Source organism: Trachemys scripta, chromosome 10 (assembly GCF_013100865.1).
Source record: "Trachemys scripta elegans isolate TJP31775 chromosome 10, CAS_Tse_1.0, whole genome shotgun sequence".
Classification (NCBI taxonomy): Eukaryota; Metazoa; Chordata; order Testudines; family Emydidae; genus Trachemys; species Trachemys scripta.
The window spans coordinates 55,550,481-55,570,180 of record NC_048307.1 but is presented as its reverse complement, the minus strand read 5'-3'; the positions used below and the strand labels follow the sequence as shown (position 1 = coordinate 55,570,180).

General features: G+C 44.6%; 1 protein-coding gene across 8 annotated transcripts in view; it reads left to right on the top strand.

Moving 5' to 3' along the window:
- FAN1 (FANCD2 and FANCI associated nuclease 1) overlaps nt 1–18,372 on the top strand; it is a 44,646-nt gene extending 26,274 nt beyond the window's left edge. For 7 of the 8 annotated variants that reach the window (XM_034784156.1, XM_034784149.1, XM_034784155.1 and 4 more), the window contains 8 exons: nt 1,173–1,281; nt 2,322–2,441; nt 8,946–9,110; nt 10,433–10,601; nt 12,200–12,303; nt 13,918–14,112; nt 15,646–15,774; nt 18,168–18,372. In XM_034784156.1, coding sequence (XP_034640047.1) covers nt 1,173–1,281; nt 2,322–2,441; nt 8,946–9,110; nt 10,433–10,601; nt 12,200–12,303; nt 13,918–14,112; nt 15,646–15,774; nt 18,168–18,305 — 1,129 coding nt within the window. In that variant the 3' untranslated portion in view covers nt 18,306–18,372. Of the gene's footprint in view, nt 1–1,172; nt 1,282–2,321; nt 2,442–8,945; nt 9,111–10,432; nt 10,602–12,199; nt 12,317–13,917; nt 14,113–15,645; nt 15,775–18,167 lie in introns of those variants that run through there. The other variant, XM_034784157.1, reaches the window with a different exon arrangement.
- The last annotated feature ends 1,328 nt before the right edge of the window (nt 18,373–19,700 follow it).

Genomic DNA, 19,700 nt, shown 5'->3' with positions numbered 1-19,700 from the left:
TGAAATTCACATGCAACTAGCAGATACATGATCTCATTTTTGATGCAGCTCCTATTGAAGGAGGCTTGTATTCTTGTGTGCTAACTGGAGCCTGTTGAATTCAGCAGTTTCACTGTTCTTAAAAGCTTTGAACTTCTTGCTTTATTTGTTTAGCTTTTAAATGGTTTAAATTGGAGAGACTTTTTATATAAAAGTGCAGAGTGAATTGGTAGACAAAGATAAAGCACTGAAACAGCTCCGTATCCTACGTGCCAAAATAAAGGAGAACAAGAATCTATTTTTCACTTGCCTGTTTGTGTTTATGGCTGCTAGGCAAACAGCAATCAGCAGAATTTAAAATTCACAAAGAACAAAGTAATGTTGTAAAGGTTATGGGAAAACATATTGGTTATTCATCTGCTGAAATTTCCAAGTTGGTGTTATTCAGGAAGCATTACTAAAGATCTGAGAACTGAACGTACATGTATTGTTGTTCAAGTGTCCTTCATCAGGTTTCATTTTAATTATTTGTCTGCTAGCTTGATGATACCTTGAAAACCATAGCCCTGTGTTTGCCATCGTATTCATTCTCATGGCAACTAACTTAACCTCATATTCATGGAGGGTCGTTTGGGGGCTTGATCTTTCTCCTGTTGAAGATAGTGGTAAAACTTCTCTTCAGTGAGACTAATATCATGCCCTTGAATAGTATATGCCATCAAAAAAAAGATGGCTAATATCTGTAAGTTACGTAAATTTGTTAGAGCAGGAAAGGCTATTTCAGCCAGTGGCCTTTTGTCCAGCTGTTTGTCTGCTAGCTGATTGTCTGTCTTGGTAGAGAATACCTGTAAGTAAAAAACAAAAACAATAAATAAATAAATAAGATGACTTTTAACTTTTAACTGACCTATGATATGTGAATCTTTAGTTTCACTGGTTGTTGAACCAAAGGACATGGCTGCCAAAATATTAATATTAAACCATTGCGCCAGCCACCTTAATTCTGTCACTTGTGAACTTTGGAGTGGCAGACTTTGCAACCTTGATGTTCTTTTTACTGCATTTTTGTATATACTTAATGTTGTTTTGTTTTTATAAGCGCTCAACTATTTGTGTGCTTTGTAAAAAAGAGTCTGAATGATTTGATAGTCATTCCTATTTAAATGATCTCTGATGCTTTCTTTTTTTTAAAGATGCCATAGAGACTTACCTGAGTATCTGCGACATTTTACGGTTGGGTGGATGTATACAAGAATCCTCTCTCGAGGGGTTGAAATACTGCAGAGACTTCATATGTATGAGGTAAAGCAATGGTGCAAGGCAGTGGTTCATTTTTAATTGCTAATATTTCTGTAATGAAATTACTATCGCTGGCTCTCGGATAGAAAATCCTTACATTTTCCTTGGGTGGCAGTCTTAGTACATTATATTATAGTGTCAGACCTCATTGATGGTACAGTTCACAGGAATATTGTAGAAGGGTTTGACATTGCAATAGTCAATGAAATTTTTATCTGTTGTGTAGCTTTAGAGATGATAGGATCTGGTGCAGCTTTGCTTAAAGGTAACCTGTGAAGAGAAAAACAGTGCGCCATTTTTCTTCCTGCACGAGGATCTATAAGGAAGGCCTGGAAGAGTTTTTTCAACATTTTTTTTTTTCCCCACTTTTTTTTCTTGCATAACAACATTAGGTTTTGACTTCCCTGTTGTAGCTGGAAGACTCTGTGGAAGGCTGTGGAAGATCCACTTGGGGATTATTATATGGCAAGAGTCTAACACCGAGGGATTGTTATTTATACTGTTTAAAGATATCTTCTTTTCATTGGATTTTGTTAACACCTTGTAAAGCAAAACTCTTGGATGGGGTGACGGGGGGAGAAGCTGACTCTGAAATGCTCTGTCTCTTCAGTTGAGGACTAAGAATCTTCAGCTTAAGAGGTCCCCGCCAAGGAACACAACTTTATAATATAAGAAAGAAAAACACCAAGGAAACCACTTTAACCAAAAAACAAGCAAGCAATTTTCAGGCCTTCTTTGTATATCATAATGAAACAAAAAGGGGAAAATGCATTTTCCTCTTTGCAATTGACCTGTAAGTCTAAATGACTCTCTATCTGTTCGTAGGAGCTGTTATAGAAAGGGATGTTAAAGGGTAAAAAGGACTTGAGCTGAGAATTGCTGAGAGTTAAAGTGGCCAGTGTGGGGCAGGAGGGAAGACACTTGGAAGGGTAATACTACTGTGTTACTACAGCACTATGGGCAACGTAGCTGGCTTAATTGTATAATGATACTTCAGCTTGCTTTCCTGTGTTATCTAATAGAAGAGTTTTGCATTGCTGTAGGAGGCTGTGGAAGAACTGCAGTATCTTTTGTCTCAGGAAGTGTATTGTACAGACAGCAGAGGACGATGGTGGGATCGACTGGCTCTGAATTTACACCAGCACTTGAAACGCAATGAGCAGGTATCCCCCATCTGCATGCTCTACACTGGAGAACAATACTAGCTATGTATTTTATATGCGCAGGAGTGCTGGGAAGGCACTGTAAAAGGCTTAGGCTTGGTCTACACAACATACTTCTGTATAACTACGTTCCTCAGTGTGGAAAATCCAAATCCCTGAGCGGCGTAGTTATACCAACCTTAACCTCCCATGTAGACGATGCTGTTGGCGGGAGAGCAGAGGTGGAGTTATTAAGGTGTTGGGAGAGATCTCTCCCGTCGGCTTAGATGTCCTCACCAGATGCGCTACAGTGGCACAGCTGCATTGGTGCTGATGAGCTGATGTAAATTTTTAGTCTAGACCTGCCATCAGCGCTTGGTATGGATTTGTTCCCAAGGGTAGTTAATAGGCTTCTCTTGTGAAGTAGGACTTGTCTTTGGGTATGTCCACACTACAGCATAAGAACAGGCTCAAGCCTAACCCCCCTGGCATCTGCACTGCAATTGTGCTAACCCAGGTTCCAGGATCTTGGAGGGTCTGAGCTCGGGTTAAGCTGGTACCCAGAGTCCGAGTCCTATTGCTTTGCAGGGTAGACACAGCCCCGCTTGACTCGGGCCTGGGAGTCAGCCAGAAGTATCCCACAATTTCATGGGACTGCTTCCTTAATCCTCGCTATCCTAACAATCAGCAGTCCACTCAACTGAAAAAGGAAGCCCCCTCCCTTCCCTTGGCAAATGATAGCAGCTCAGGTCAGTGTTAACCCATTCTCTTCTGATCACCAATCTGCAAGCACATTATCAGAGAGCCTCTTGGGTTTTCAGTGGAGAGTGAACCGATCAAACCTTTTGCAAAGCCTGCTGCTTCCTAGTGTGTAAGGTGGGCAATAAAGTTTTTCCCACAGTACACCATGGTCCTAGGGCTAGAGCGGCGAAATTTGGGGCGGGGGGCACTAGGGACTGGGATATGGTTGTTTTGATTCATGTCTGCATGCTTCCGTGTTGACTCCAGAGCCCTAGGTTCAAGCACAGGTTAGAAGTGTCTTAATATAGGGTTAAAATACATGGGTCAGCTGACTCAAGTCCCACTAACTCTGGGCTTACATTGCAGTGCAGACATACCATTTGAGACTTGGTGAGGGATGAACAGATTCATATTTGGTCAGCATTGTTTTTCTATCACTGTGGAGAATTCCTCCGAGCTCAGGGATTGTATGTAGTTGCCAGTCAAGTGCCTGCTCAGCCAGTCTGCTTCATGGGCCACAGAGAGGCAGGGAGAGCTTTTGCAGAGGAGGGCTCTCACTCTGGATCCTCCTCAGTGTTTGGGGGTATTCCTGTTAAAATCCCTGCTCACATGCTGAGGAGAGGCAGCTGGAAAGGAGGCCTCTTTAGCTCCTCAGGCAAGGAGCTATGGCGGGAGCTGTTAGATAGACTGTTCCTGATGGGAAGCAGGGGTAGCTTTTGCCCTCAGGGCAGGCTTGGGTGCCTTATTTCCTTTCCCTGTAAGTCTGCCAGGCCACTTATCCATTTGCTTTCACTCGCTGAAGGAATTGTGGCTTTTTGGACAGGTTGTGGGAGATAAGTGCCATCATGCCAGTCTGCCTTGTAGATGGACCATGGGCTGCCAAGAAGCATGGCAGAGTCCTGAGGTGCCAGAAGAAGCAATCTCACAAACTGAATGAACACTAGTGTGTTGCCTAGTGTGCTGTACCACAATAGGGCCTGCATTGGACAACCCAGAGAATAGTGGGCTCATTGCTCTGAACGCATAGTAGAAATGGTATGAGAAGAGTGTGATCAATAGATAGTAAACTTACTATTACCTGGAAAATGGCACACCAAAGGGTTAAATTCAGCAAAGCCCAGAGAGAACTGGCCTCATTACTTGCTGCTCCGTGAGGGGCAGAACTTCTGGCAAGTGGAAGCCGGGGTAACCCAGTATGGCTCTTTAGCTATATCTACACTATCCAGCAGCTGGGAATGTGCCTCCCAACCCAGGGAGACAGATTGCTGCTAGCTTGGCTTGAGCTAGAGCACTAAAAATAGCAGTGTAGCTGTTGTGGCACTGGCTGAGGTTCAGGCTAGCTCCCTGAGCTTGGACCCACCTGACCCCCTGGGCCTGAGCACGGTTGGCCTACGAGTCTCCGCTGATGCCACAATCTCCACACAGCACTCCCAGCTGCAGTGTAGACATACCCTCTGTGCCCTCCTAGTGGCTAGACTATGTACAGAGGTTTGACTTTGCTATCACCTTTGAGCTAATTGACCTGGTCCGTTAGCTCAAGTAGTAGAGACTCCTGCTTTTAGATCTAGGGGTCCCAGATTCACTCCCCACAAACAGCTCTTCCAGGGGCAACATTGCCCATGCCTTAGCCCTAGAGTTCCCATGCCACAACTCTGAACTGCACCCAAAATCCATGCAGAGAAAGCACAGCCCATCAGTCTCCGATTGAGTGAGAAGTTAGGATCCAGAATAAGGCATTGTAAAGGACATGTGGTGGGCCATGTTTATCCCTGCTGTGTGGAACTCTGGAGCCTGTATTGGAACTACATCGGGGATGGATTTGTTCCACTTTTGCCTGACATCCTTGCCCCCTCCATGGAATGAGTTTATAAAAGCAAATTAATTGTGCAGTGGGTAAACTTGCCATTTTCTAGCTGCCTGATACAATCAGGCTTTCAGAGACACTGTGTCCATGGAGACCAGTCCTTGGATTTCTAAGTGATTAGTTGGCAGGTGGCCAAGGGAGAGAAATGTAACAGCTTGGGAATGGCATAGCATGTTTGGATGTAATGATTATGTAAGGCCTTACAGAGTTCTCAGGCACTTCTAGGCAGACATTTGCAGCAGACTGGTGGAACCAGTGGCACCAATTTGCAGGTCTGGGTCTGCCTTTGACCTCCACCCACTTTCAGTAAGCAGGTGCTGCTATTGGTGCATGAGACATCGCTGTGATAAAGCAGCCAGCAGCAGAAGTCTGTGTGCTCCAAATTTTGTAGCTCAGCACCCTAAGGCTATGTCTACACTTATGCTGGGGTGTAGAATACATACACTGCACTCTCTCTCCCCCCACCCCCACCAACAATATACATAGAGTGTAGATGGTGAGGCACTGCTTTGGCGAGTAAAGACACCATAACCTTAAGGTATATACCCTACATGGCTCTCTCTACGCCTAAACAGCGCCTCCTCGCCTACACTGTTTTTAGCGGTGTAGTGTCCTGCTGCCTCCCCACTGATAGAAGTGGGAAAGGCTCTGACAAGGGGAGGCAGTGGAGAGAGGATTTGCAGCTCCCTGCTGACAGCCTTTCCCTGATGCCAGAGATTTTTGCTGATGTGTATAGCTACACACTGCAGCATGGATGCAGCCTGCTGTTCACTGTAGCATGTAGCTACACATACCCTACATGCCGCCACCAGTGTAGACAAAGTCTGAGTTGCCCTTCTCCTACCCCATCTGCACCAGCCCACTCAGAGCTGGTGTAGAGTCTCTCCCCCTGGTTTGCAGGTGGAGCTGAGACTCTGGCTGCAGCTGCCTGGCAACTGATCTGTTGTTGTTTGTGTTATAGTTGCTCCTACAAGTCCTAACTTTCATCAGTGCCCAATTATGCTAGGCACTATATATACATATAGTCTCTGCCCTGAATAGTTTACAGTTTAAATAATATAAGACAAATAGAAGGTGGGAGAAATGATGCATTATTGTTCCCATTTTACAGATGAGAACTGAATGAGGCTTAGAAGTATGAAGTACCTTGCCAACGGTCACACAGAAAGTCTGTGGCAGAGCCAAGTTCTCCCAAGTCTCAATTTAGTGCCTTAACCCTCAGACCACCTTTCTATTCGTAAGACTGAAGTAGTGCAGAGGGCCAGGGCAGGATTAACTTTTTGTAGGCCTGGTGCCGAACATATTTGTGGGCACCCATGGGGCAAGGTGCAGGGTGGCGGGACGGTCAGTCTCCAGAGTGAAGGGCGGGCTGCAGGAGGGCACTGTTTACAAACCTGCAGCTGCCAGACGCCCACTGGTCTGCCCAGCCCTGTGCTACCAGCATGCCCCTTCCCCTTGAGGGAGGGCTCACACCACACCGCCCCCCTGCCTAGTGCCACACCCTTATGCCCAGTGCCCCCTGGCCCAGAGACCTCCGCCACAGATCTCTATGCCCCCACCCCTCCCAGAGACCTCCCCCGCTGGCCTCCCACCACAACTGCACAGCACCCTGCACACCACATCACTCACCCAATGCCCCCTGCCCATAGACCTCCCCACTGCCCACCACCTTCCTCACAGTCCCACCATCACAGCTGCACAGCACCCCATATTCCTGAGGGGATTCTGCACCAAAAAATTAAAGAATTCCATGCACAATATTTTAAAATTCTGCAAAATGTATTGGTCTATAAATAAATGTGGAGGCTCCAACATAGCAGTGGGGAGCACAGGCCACTGGTTGCATGGAGGTGGGAGATTACCCTGCAGCCTCCCCCCACCCCACCCCGGGACAAGGACTCAGCAGTGAGGTTGCACCCGACCCTGACACAGTGCAAGGGCCAGGCCTGCCCCAAAAACACTCTGGGGCCCTGCTCCCCTGTGCCAGGCGCACCAGGTTTGGGTGAGCAGGCTCAGCCTGGCATCAGGGCCAAGTGCCGAGGGACTTAGTGTGGGGGGATCCAGGTGTGGGTAAGAGTTTTCTCTGTGGTGCAATTTGGGGGTGGGTGGCTCAGTGGGAGATCTGGATGCACAGGAGCTCATTATGGGGTTCCAGGTGCAGGGGCAATGGGATTCTGCAGGGGATCCAGGTGAAGGTGTTTGGGGCTCAGTGGGGGGGTCTAGGTACAGGGGAGGTGGAGTTCATTTGGGTGGGGGTCCAGGTGCAGGTAGTTGGGGCTCAGTGGGGAGGGTGTCTGGGGGGGCTCATCGGGGTGGTACAGATGCGGGGGAGGTGGGGCTCCTCTTGTCAACAGGGGAGCCCCAGCTTCTGCCAAGGGGATGCCGCATGCTGGGCTCCAGCTTCGCCCCTGCCCCCGCTTCTCCCATCCCCTTCTCTTCCCCATCCCATGCCCCTTCCGCACTGCTCCGTCTCCTCCTCGTCCCCTGCCCTTGCTTCCCCCATCGCTTTCTCTTCCCCTTCCCCACTGCTCCATCTCTTCCCCATCCAACCCCCTTCCTTCCCCACTGCCTCTTTCCTCCTGTCCCCGCTTCCCCTATCCCCTTCTCTTCCCCATCCCATGCCCCTTCCCCACCGCTCCATCTCCTCTCCAGGCTTGGGAGCAAAAGGGAACCGCCCCCCAGCACGAGGTGGCAGAGCAGGTTGGGGCTGGGTTGCTCCATTTCCTGCTCTCCAGTGATTGCAGGGTGGACTTGACCCCGTACTCATGGGGTGGTGGGAAGTGGAGTGACCCAGCCCCAGCCTGCTCTGCTCCGCTCCCTTGGCTCCCGGGAGGGGGAGGGGGGAACCACCCCCCAGCACTCACCAGCGACACGACACGGCTGGAAGCCGTGCGGAGCGGAACGGGCTGGGGCCAGGTCGTTTCACGTCCCACCACCTGGTGAGTGCAGGGCGCGCCCGACCCCTGCTGCAGTCCCCCAGGACGTGTAGCTCAGGGGAGGAGGTTGGGGGGGGGGGAGGAGCGGGGGCGGGGCTGGGGTGGACCAGCGATGGGAAGAGGTGGGGTGGGGCAGGGGCAGGGGCAGCTTTCCTGGCTGGCTCAGTTGGCCGGGGGAACGGGTTGGCCGGGGCCTCTTGTGACTCTGTGCCTGGCGCCATGGTAAACCTGGTACTGCAGAGGGCCTATGCTGGGCTCAGTTTTACCCTCCATATATTTGCACCAAGAGCTAGCATACCTGTTCTTGAATTAAACTGCTGTTAAAGTAGCTGGGTACCCTTGTTGAAAATTTGTCCCCGATTAACTGGCTGCTACTACCAGAGAGCAATGCTTGGAATCAAGATTTATATGCATTAAATCCTGTGTGTTCAGTGGCACCCTCCTCTTCATTCCTGCATGCCACTTACTCTGAATGGATTACTTTGATCCTCTCCAGGTCTTTGTTTGCTTAACTGGTACATTTAAGTGCATTGCAGTGGTTTAGGGTGATGGGGGAAAGCATGGCCACATTTTCTGTTGGTCAAAAGTATGTGGCATGAGCATTTTTAGTTTAGTTTTTGAATCAAGTATCAGACACTTTAAATATTTCATTTGAATCGCATCCATTTACGGAACAGAAGTTATCATTTCCAAGTAGTCTTTGGGGAAGATTTTAGTTTTGGGTTTGGTGTAAATGGGGAGTAACTCTAGTGCTACTGGGATCAGAATCTGAAACTGTCTTCTGCTATTTCACTGGTGCAAAATATCACTTAAAAGGAGTTTCTTCAGTATAAGAGTAAGAAAAAAAAATAGATTCCCCTTTAACACCATTCTTTATTCTCTGTTGCTTTCCTTCTTGGTGCTCTTTAAATCAGATTAAGGCTCAGTAGAAATAGACTCACATATTCTTCCCAGGTCATTACCTGAGGTCTTCTTGGTTCCTAGGCTATTGAGTGCATTAGAAAAGGGCTGTCAGATCCATTAGTGCGCACAGGCCATCGACTCTCTCTCTACCAGCGTGCACTGCGATTGAAAGACTCACCAAGCTGCAAGAAGTTCAGGAGCCTCTTTCAGGAGCTGCCTGTCATAACTGTGGAAGATGTTACACATGTGAGTAAAGTGTTACTGGTTCCTGAGAACCTACCAATTCCAGCAGTCCTTTCCTTCTGACTGGGATGGTAATCCTGGAAACTGGGTGCCTGGGTGTATGCTTCCCTGCATTTGTATTATATATTCTGTAACGCAATGGGCCCAACTCTCAACTGGTGTAAATCAGCAGAGCTCCACTGATTTCAATGAAGCTGTGTTGATTTATACTAGCTGTAGATCTGACCCAGCTCACCAGTAAAGCTATAAAATGTTGCTGTCTGTGCCCAGAAGTCAGAAGTTTCCTGGGCTCTTTCCAGGCTGTGCTTCTGACTTAATGAATGACTTTTAATCTCGCTGGCTCTCAGTTTTCCAAGTGTAATGTGGGTAGATATTACCACCTCATTGGGGGTTTGTTAGCCCTCTTAGAAGGGCTTGTGAGAATGCAGGACTGGTAGAATCAGGTTTTTGATCAATTGGAGGTGGGAACTTCCACATTCGAATGGATATTATTGTGCTTCATTCTCCCCTGCCCTGTGTAGTCATTTACACCTGTGCACAGTGGATGCAAAGCACACCAAACCATAGTGGTAGGACATCACACCTATTGTACACAGGTGTAAATCAATATCCAGTGGTCAAGGATCAGTCCCATGGTGTGTTAATATTTGGGGGAGGGATAGCTCAGTGGTTTGAGCATTGGCCTGAGCATCTCCAGGGTTGTGAGTTCAATCCTTGAGGGGGCCATTTAGGGAACTGGGGTAAATATCTGTCTGGGGATTGGTCCTGCTTTGAGCAGGGGGTTGGACTAGATGACCTCTCTGAGGTCCCTTCCAACCCTGATATTCTATGATTCTATGATTTTTGGGAAATTTTGCCAAAAAGGTGAGCAGGAATTTACTTCTTGATTAACTTCATAGTTAAATGCTTTTTGTGTGTGTGCAGCCTGCTAGATATTAGGGGTGAAATCCTGGCCCTGTTGAAATTAGTGGAAGGTTTGTCATTGACGTCACTTGGGTCAGGAGTCTACCCTGTATCCTGACTCCTAACATTCCCTTCAACCCAGAAGCTGTGCTAATGTGGTTCCTTTATGAACATTTGCAATTTGAGACTCATTTGTCATCCAAAAATTAACTCGATTAGCAAATGGCTGTCAAGAAAATGGCAGCTTAAACTCTGAATTCTTTATTTTTAGCTGATCAATAATTCAGTGTTTTTTGAAAGTTGGTTTCTCTTTGTAAAAGCAGTGCTAGGGAGCTTTGTATCCCTTAGGAGAGGTAGAGATACTTAAATAAGGCTATTCACCTTTAATGTTGGACATTAACTAGCTGTTTTTATGTATTCAGGTTACAATCAAAGGAAAGATGTGTCCCCAAACAGGGGTGGGAAAATCTGTGTTTCTAATGGAGGACGTTGATGATCAAGAGGAAGGAGAAGACTTCACTCTGTCCACAATCATGTGTTCAGTTGAGGAGCTGGCGTTAACACATTACAGACAGAATGGCTTTGATCAGGGTAATTAACAATTCTCTTATACCAATGCAATAATGTTAAGGAATGGACTATCCGCTACAAAGAGAGAGTCTTTTAACCCAGTTTTAGCAGTTAATGCTCCCATTGTTTGAAAGTCAGTGAAAAGTTGCTGATTTTTTTTCCTTCCTAAAAGTAGCTGGAAATTGTACTTAAGAGCCTTTCTCCTGTACTTTGATTCCTTTTTTCCTCCACATCCCAGTTGCAGTTTTGAAATGGAAAAAAATATATTCCTTTATCTTTCTAGATCTCCAAGTGCATTAGAAGTTTCTCATCTTGTCTTTCAAGATCAATAGGCTTTTACTTAAAATAGTTTAATTCACACATGTGTAGGAGTTTGGGATTCCAAAAGCTGTAACTGTAAGTGGCTGAGTGCCAGCAGGAGCAAGAGTGCCACTGAGGAAATTGTATAGAAAAGGATTTTATAGACATCCCATTGTGATTATCTAGACTAGATGATCATCTCCCCCTAGTCTTCTGGCATTTCAGAGTCACTGCAATTAACAGTAGACATACATACTTCTGTTATAGCAAGAGCATCAGCAACTGCTTTAGTTAAGGTCACATAACAGATTCCTTTATTTTGTTTTCAGTTGCTCATAATTTTGTGAAATTTACCATAATCCCCACAGTTTCAGAGGGATTAGAGTACTAGTAATCTTTTTCTTGTTTTATCTGTATCTTGGCAGTAAAAATCTGAGTGTAGTAGAACAGAGTAGGTAGCCATTAAAAATATCATGTCTCAAGGGAGAACCAAGATGCTACGCTTTGCAACAACTCTCGTCATAGCCAGAGATCCAGCCAATGCAGTGGGGAACCAAGTGAAGCATCTGTTGGACCAGTGAATCAGTGAGGAAGTTATAGAGAATGGTGGAGCAGCAAGTGACATCATGCATGCTACATGGTGTGTTAGTGAGTGTTGCCAGATTCTCTTCTACTGCCTTGTAGAAAGATAGTGTGTGCTGCCAGCCATGAAACTGAAATTCCTTTGAATCCCCTTTAAAATGGAATGGAGCAGCCAACCTTCGCTGTAGCTTGTTTTGGTAATAGATGAGATTCTTAAGGCTTTGAAATGTCCAAAATATAGTTATTTGGTAACCTTCAAAAGGGTCTTGCTTTGATTTAACTCTTTTAGTCAAGTGTATTGGCATTAAACAAAGAGTCTTAGCAAATTGTGAAAGTGATATCAATGCCATTACTACATTTTGTGTAGTGTTAGTATCTGATGACGGGGTGTATGTGTGATCCTGAACATGATACTTTGCTCTTGCTGAACATTTTAATCTGTTTCAGAGTAGCAGCCGTGTTAGTCTGTATCCGCAAAAAGAAGAACAGGAGTACTTGTGGCACCTTAGAGACTAACAAATTTATTTAGTTAGTTGTTGTTATTTATTTAGTTTGTAAACTACAGTCCACGAAAGCTTATACTCTAATAAATTTGTTAGTCTCTAAGGTGCCACAAGTACTCCTGTTCTTCATTTTAATCTGTATTTCAGGTGAGGTTGCTTTAACTACTCAGGCACATTTCAATCTCTATCTTTGTTTCCATGGCTGGAAATCTGAATGTGATTTTTGTCCTTCAGGGATTCATGGAGAAGGGTCCACGTTTAGTACACTCTATAGCCTTTTAATGTGGGACATTATTTTCATGGATGGCATACCAGATGTTTTCAGAAATTCTTATCAGGTATTTGTGAAAGGTATTTTTTTCTATCCAAAGATTTGTTTAAAAAATAGATAATTATGATAAACATCTATTACAGTTTGTTCTGGATTCACAATGTTTTATCTGATGGCAGGTTGTATCCTGTTACTGAAATGCTCTTCATTGCTAGTTGATAGTAGTTTGCCCTGACAGGCACAGTTAGGATGTGCAGCATTAACTAACTTTTGGTGATGGACTAAAATCTGACTAGTACAGAAGACCTCTGATGTCCATCATTTTTCCAGATTGGAGGCCTTATGCCCTCTAATACATATGTAAGGCCATAGAATGCTTGAAACCTTCGAAATTAATCTTTTGGTGACCTCTGATGGGAAGTGAGCTTTTCTTTGAGTTCAAAGGCACATACGTGAATATACCAAATTTCACGATTCTAGCTCAGTGAGTTGAGTGGTCTGTGTGAGTTTCGATGATTTCTGCAAGTGCAGCTTTCCTCTTAAACTCTACTGAAGTCCATCCTTTCATAAATCCATTCCCTTTTATAAAATTAATCTTGTTATACACACATCATTCCCATTTTAAAAAAACCCTCAGAACTTGCTTATAACCAGGATGACTCAGGATTTAAACATACACAACGCTGTCTGTAAAGCTCTTTCATAGCTGGCCCTTTGTGTGGCGAGTTTCATTTATTAACACAGCTTAAAGGTGGCAGGAGACTCATGCCTCAGCAGAGAAGAGGTTGAAAGCTCATTTCTCCCCCCACTCTTTTATTCTTCCCTGCTCCTGTTCCTACACTGTACTCTGCTCTGAGCTCACATGCAGCAGCAAAGTGAAGAAGATTGAAATCCAGATCTCTGAAGTGTGAATCAGAAATCCAAACTTCAGTCATCGTCACTATGCAGCGAGCACAGGCATGAGAGATGGGCAATTGATAGGAGGAGGGAACTCTGAGAACATGGGATCTGGGCTTTTTTTGCTTGAAAACAGATCTATTCTGTAGAGCCTTTGTTCCCTCTGGAAACAGGAAAATAGAACCATTGCTCTCTCCCCATCTTATGGAATGGCACGATGCCATGCAGTGTATAGTGATATTTGAAATTCAATACACTTCTGGAAACACTTGTTCCCCAGACTGTTATTTTCTTTGTCACTCATTTCAAGGGGGAATATTTTCTTCTCTGTCTACATTCTTGGTGCAGACTATTACCCTGAACGGTTAAGTAGTACCTCCAGGGGCCCTAAGTTCTTATCTCAAGGTCCACAAGAATAGCTATGTCTGGGTAAAAGGGGAGCCTCAGGTTAAACATTGCTAAATTAGCAAGATCCTAGAAATGACTCTTTTCATTAATTGGATGCTGTAGTTCATTAGCCCAATATGTTAGGCTCTTGAATGTGGTTAGTGTTTGGTGCAGTAATCTTAAATGTGTAAGTGCAAGTGGAATCTAGTCCATTAGATCAAGATTTCGATGACTGCTGTGTTTTTAAATTACTTTTCTTTAAACCTGTAGGATTCAAGTTAAATTGTAGCCCAACATTCAAAGCAGAGCATTTACAATTTCAGAATCTGCAGTTCTCCAAGTGCCCTTGAATTGTCAGGCTGCAGCTACTGAGGAGTGTGTTTCCATTTTCATACAGGCATTCCCCCTGGATTTGTATACTGACAGCTTCTATGAGAACAGGAAGGACGCCATTGAATCTAGACTCCAGCTACTGCACGCAGCTTCCTCAGAGACCCTGCAAGAGATGATTGCCAATGTCTGGAATGCTCAAGAGGGAAAAGCAGCAGCACTGGTTAGCTGGGACCGGTTTACTTCTCTCCAGCAGGCTCAGGTAAAATAGCAAACTTCTCATCACACTTAGGCCTAGATTCATGAAGGAACTCAGGCCTGGTGACCCTGAGTATGACCATGCCTAACTCGTAGGTGCCTAGACCATCACTGGGATTCATAAAGATTGAGTTCAGTGCCTAGGCTCCTGTACAATGAGAGAGGTGGGGAGAAAGGCATCTCAGAGTGGGATTTGCAAAAGCCAGCATGCTAGGTGGTTTCTCACCTAAGCCAGCCAATGGGGAATGTCAAGGGGAGAGACGTGTGCTAAGCCCCGCTCCTCTTGGAGATAAGTGCCTACATTTGAGCTGGAGGGAGCACCTCTGTCTGCTTGGGATTCTCACGGGGGAACCTTCTCAGGGCGTTGGACCCTGTGCTGTTTTGGCAAGAAGCTGGGCAGTGGGAAGGACCACCTCCCTCATAGCTTTGATTAGGGTAGTCACCTGGTTCAAGTCTCCCTCCCACCTGAGGGCAAGAAGGGATTTGAATAAGTATCTGTCACCCCTCCAAGTGAGTGCTCTAACTACTGAACTCTGGGATATTCTCATGTGGGGCTCCCTCAGGCTCTCCTATTGAAGCTGTTCTCCTTTGCAATAATAATTTTAAAAAGTCATTGGAACAGAAGCACTGGAGCCTGAGTCTCCCACCTCCCAGCTGAGTGTGCTAACCATCAGCCTGAGTGTCATCCTCATACTTGCTCTCTCTCAATCTGGTCCAATGATTCTTTCAGTATTTATCCACAGTGAAACAGCTTCAACACTGGGCCAGAGGGAGATTCCATTTGTGAATCCAGCCCTTATTGTTAAGTCACATGTGTGTTTAGCAATCTAAGGACTTGTTTGGCCCCTATTGCCATAATATCTGAGCCCCTCACAATGCTTAATGTACACCCCAGTGAGTTGGGGAAGTGCTGTTATTTCCATGTGATAAATGGGGAACCGAGGCACTAAGCAGCTTGCCCAAAGTCACCCTGGAATTCTGTGGCAATCTAGGTCTCCCAAGTCTTAAGCTAGTGCTTGAACCAGTGTTCTCTTTTGGTCCAAAGGGCATGTCTACACTTACCGGTAGATCGGTACTGCTGAAATCGATGCAGTGAGTGTCGATTTAGCGGGTCTGGTGAAGACACACTAAATCGATGGGAGAGCACTCTCCCATTGATTTGTGTACTCCATCTCCCTGAGAAGCATAAGGGAAGTCGATGGGAGATACTCTCCCGTCGACACAGCGCAGTGTAGCCACCGCGGTAAGTGGATCTAACTACGTTGCCTTCAGTTATGTTAGTCATGTAACTGAAGTTGCATAACTTACATCAATTTACTGCGGTAGTGTAGAACAGCCCATAGACGTACTCTGTGACCCTATAGCCAGTTTTCCTGTACCAAAGCTGGGAATGTTGGAGGAGTCTAATTGCAGGGAATATGTGAGATGTGTTAAGCAAATGGCAAAGAAGAAAACAGAAAAATGGCACTAAGTTGGCTTACTTTTGCAAGACTGGAAATGGCAAGATAAAGACACTTCTTTATTAATGTACTTGCAGAGTCTAGTGGCTTGCTTTGGGGGACCTTTTCTAAGTGGTGTATGTAGGAGGCTCTCCAAAGATCTGCGCCATTGCAGAGGGGGTCTTCCTGATCTAGTCGTGTGGAGTACGCAAGAGCACCGCTTCAAGGTATGTTCCCAGCTTTGACGGGAAAGCAGCATACTAGGGATATTCTCCTACACTTAAATTGAAATACTTAGTTGATCCTAAAAGAAAAGCTTCCATCTGTCATAGCAGGGGGTCTTCAAACTTTCTTTGTAGTGGGCCCACAGGCTATTCCTAGACCTGTGGACTAGCTTGGCATGCATAACGCTGCAGCAGTTGCTTATATGGAAAATACTGATGTCATTTTAGCTTGCCTTTTAATGGTTTATTAGTTGGAAGAGAGCCAGCACTAAGTGATCAAGTAGGTCTCTGTGGAGGAATGCCAAATGGTTCAGGGGCCACAGATGATGTAATTTCAGTCTAGTAATGCTGACGGGTCAGGTAACGCTACACATACTGTTGACTATAGCTCTGCTAATTCAGAAGGCACTGTTACAATTCTGTGCGTGTTCTGCAGCTTTTACTCAGACTGGTATGTAATCAAACGCTACTTTAAAAATGAAAATGTGGGTGTGGGACAGGAGTAAAGTGAACACCCAGGAGGACAGAGGAATAAAAACCTGACATTGGGTAGAATGTTCATTGCTAGAGTTCTTCCACGGGACTCTGGGTAGCTGAACGTGTACTGTTTGGCAGGGCGTGTATTAAAGGAATGTAATTTACAATGCAGGACTGGGTTGCTGTTGCTCTGGTTTGTGCACATGCAAGAGAAGTTGGCATGAGTAGCCCTGTTGTGTGGAAATTCACACTACCTCATTACCAAGCATCCTGCTCCAGGCTGTGGGGACCTAATTGTTTTCTGCCAACATTGCTAATCTAGAATTTTTACTTGTAAAGAAAGATATCTGCATACACCAGTCTGGAATTATTGGGTCACCTTTGCCCTAATTTCTGTATTCTGAATTTCTGTAGCCCTGAGCTTAAAAAAAAAAGACCTACAAAGCCAGCTGGTTTAGTATGGATTTATGAGTTAATTTTAACCATAGCTGAAAAGGTATGGTGGGTAATAAACCCTCCCCCCAGATTACCTACACTGCAGGTGAATACTAAGGGAAAACCACTCCATCAGCAAAGGCTGTTCCAGACTGGTGGCATATGAACAGTAATTTATAGGTAAGTGCTGTAGCTCTGCTACACCACCTGGATTGAGTAGAGGTGACTAGCAGGGAATTGATAAAAGAACACTTCTCAGTACCCTATACCCAAAAGTCATGTCCTCTGAAGTACATCAGCCTCATAGTAGCTGCCTTGAAATACTTCCAATGAGTCTTCCTGTGCATAAGGGTACAGGGCCCCTCTGCCTAACAAGAACTTCCAACCATCAGCTTTATTGCCAGAGTGGGAGAAGCCTTTCATCTTCCTGCTGGGATCCTCCACCAGAACTGTGTACTGAAAAGCCTTAGTTTTGTCCAGATACAATGTTAGAGCCATTTTGAATATAGTGAGAGAGGCAAGGCAAAGATAATTTTGTCTGGTAAGGAACCTGGTGGCTGGCTAACAGTTGTGAAAAGTAAATTGAGGTGGGGAGAGCTTACTGGAGTGGATTGTAAACTTCCCTTTTGCACCAAACTGTGGTCTTCCCAGAAATGGTAAGGAAAGCTTTACTTGACCGAGAAATTACTTGGTATAGTTTTAGGGTCTGTTCAATTTATTGTAGATAGCACTTACCCACCAGTAATACAGCATTGCATTTTTAGGTTTATAGCAACTAGGGGACCCTGGGGTGGGGTGGGGTGGGGGGACAGAGGTTAAAAAATGATGCGTTGGGCTGCTACGGGATAAGCTGCGTGATATCTTTAAACACAGATTTACCATTAAGATTTATTTTTTTGTAAATGGCAGGGGAAGAGGAACTAAAAGCAGACATAGGCCAGAACCTGGCTGCAGGAGTTTTTGTTTTTGTTTTTAAGTGTGGTATCACTCCAAAAACTAGCTGTCTGGGACATTTGCATGAACATACGTCTATTTAAAGTTGGTCTTCAGCTAGATAGGCCTTGTTTATTCTGCTGGAAGTGGCTCAGATGTGGAGGTTCCCCAGGAACTGTGGATTATATAAAATACTTTAACTTGGTTGTTCAGGACACACAGGTCCCAGAGTCTGTTTCTTTGACCAATAGGATTTTCTACTATAACTTTTACTTAGATCTATCCAGTTACTAACTGCCCTTTAACAGACAACTTATGTACACAGGCTGATGATTAAACACTGGAAGTTAATTATTGTAATTAATCGCTTTCCTAAGGATTCAAATTTTGTTAAAAGGTAAGGGGAAGCTGTTGCAGTCTTTAAACAACCCTTCTTCTAGTGAAAGGTACGAATGCTCTTATCCAAACAGCTGGTACTATGTGCCTGGTTGCTGCTTTCATTTCCTAAACCTAAGCATAGGATTAATTTTTTTTTAACATTAACATTTCAGCTGGTGGAAGTTAAGGGTCCCAATGATCGCCTCTCCCATAAACAGATGATTTGGCTGGATGAACTGAAGAAGCTGGGAGCTGCTGTAGAAGTTTGTCATGTGGCTGCAGTTGGAGCTAAAAGTAAACGCCTAAGTTGAATAAAACTATCTCAAACATGTTGTATGGGGAGAATTGACTATTTTTAAATAAATAAATAAAATGTGCTAATGGTTGCCTCCTATTTTAAGAACCTGCCACCAAGGACATTAGATAAATGTTTTTATTAGGTCCTGACTAATAGAATTAGTAAGCCAGCTGCTTGTTTTGGTAAAGAATGAACAGGTTTTATTTACTGTAAATCAGGTCTCCAACGTGGAAAAAGAGCTCAACGTTTTCTTCTAAGTAGAACAGAGCTGACATAGGGGATTTTAACTACCAAAGGTAATCTGGCAGCTGTGCCTACATTTCAGCTGTCTGAATGTAATCAAATGTGCCCCAAACTGCCACAACTCAAAGCATGTTTTGTAGGAAAAACAGGAGGATCCTTCCCTTCACCTCCCTGCAATCTAATCTGTATGTTACCCCCCCCCTTTTCTTTCTGGCTCAAGGTACATCTGCAATCTTGAGCAGATGTGCATGAGCAAACTAGCTTATGGTCATGCCTGCATTACTCAGGTAGCCACCTTACACCCCCATGGCTATACTGATATTTTTGGTTTATTAAATCAAAGCTAGCTAGTAATTACACACCACTGGATGATGTACCATGTGAGAGAAATCCTTCAGCATATTAAAATTTTAAGGCTAGTGGGACAATGAGAAGAGCTGAGTTTGGTGATGCTTGAAGGTAGTAATGGCTCCCATTAACCAGTTTTGATTTATAGACAATTACAGACTTGCTTAAAACTGAGTCTGCTCACCAGGTGATAGGGGCTCACTGTATGCTGCTGTTTCTTCTGAGATTTAGAAAAATCCCTGATATTTTGGAAGTGACTAGATGCACTGTTTACAGACAGATGTGCCATCAAATTGACTGTTTGGTGCTCAAAATGGTTTAATTGGCTGAGCAAATTCTGATCTTTTAGAGTTAAATGCCATTAAGTATACTTGCCCATGAGACGAACACCAGCCATCCTACTTCCTTACATTGACAAGTTACTAGCTAATGGGGAGATGGACAAGGGATTGCAAGTGTTCAGTTTACTAAGAATTAAGGTGATAATACTACTGGAGAATTACCAACTCAGACATAATTTTATTGTAAGCTTTTAAGAGAAGATTTTAAAATGTCTTTCTGTATTAACAGTGACAGTTTATGGGGGGGTGGAGTACAGGAGATGTAATGATTGATGTTGTCCATTGTGATTGATGCTTTTGAGGATAGTATTGCTCCTTATGCTATATATTAGCATGACTTGAAATGATTATTCCCTTAAAGGGACAGATGCTATGGTACCTGCATACCCAATATTGAATCAAATTTGCAGCTCATTAGAGGGCTACATATTACATCAGTACATACACTGGGTATTTTCTGTAGTAAGCATAGGGAA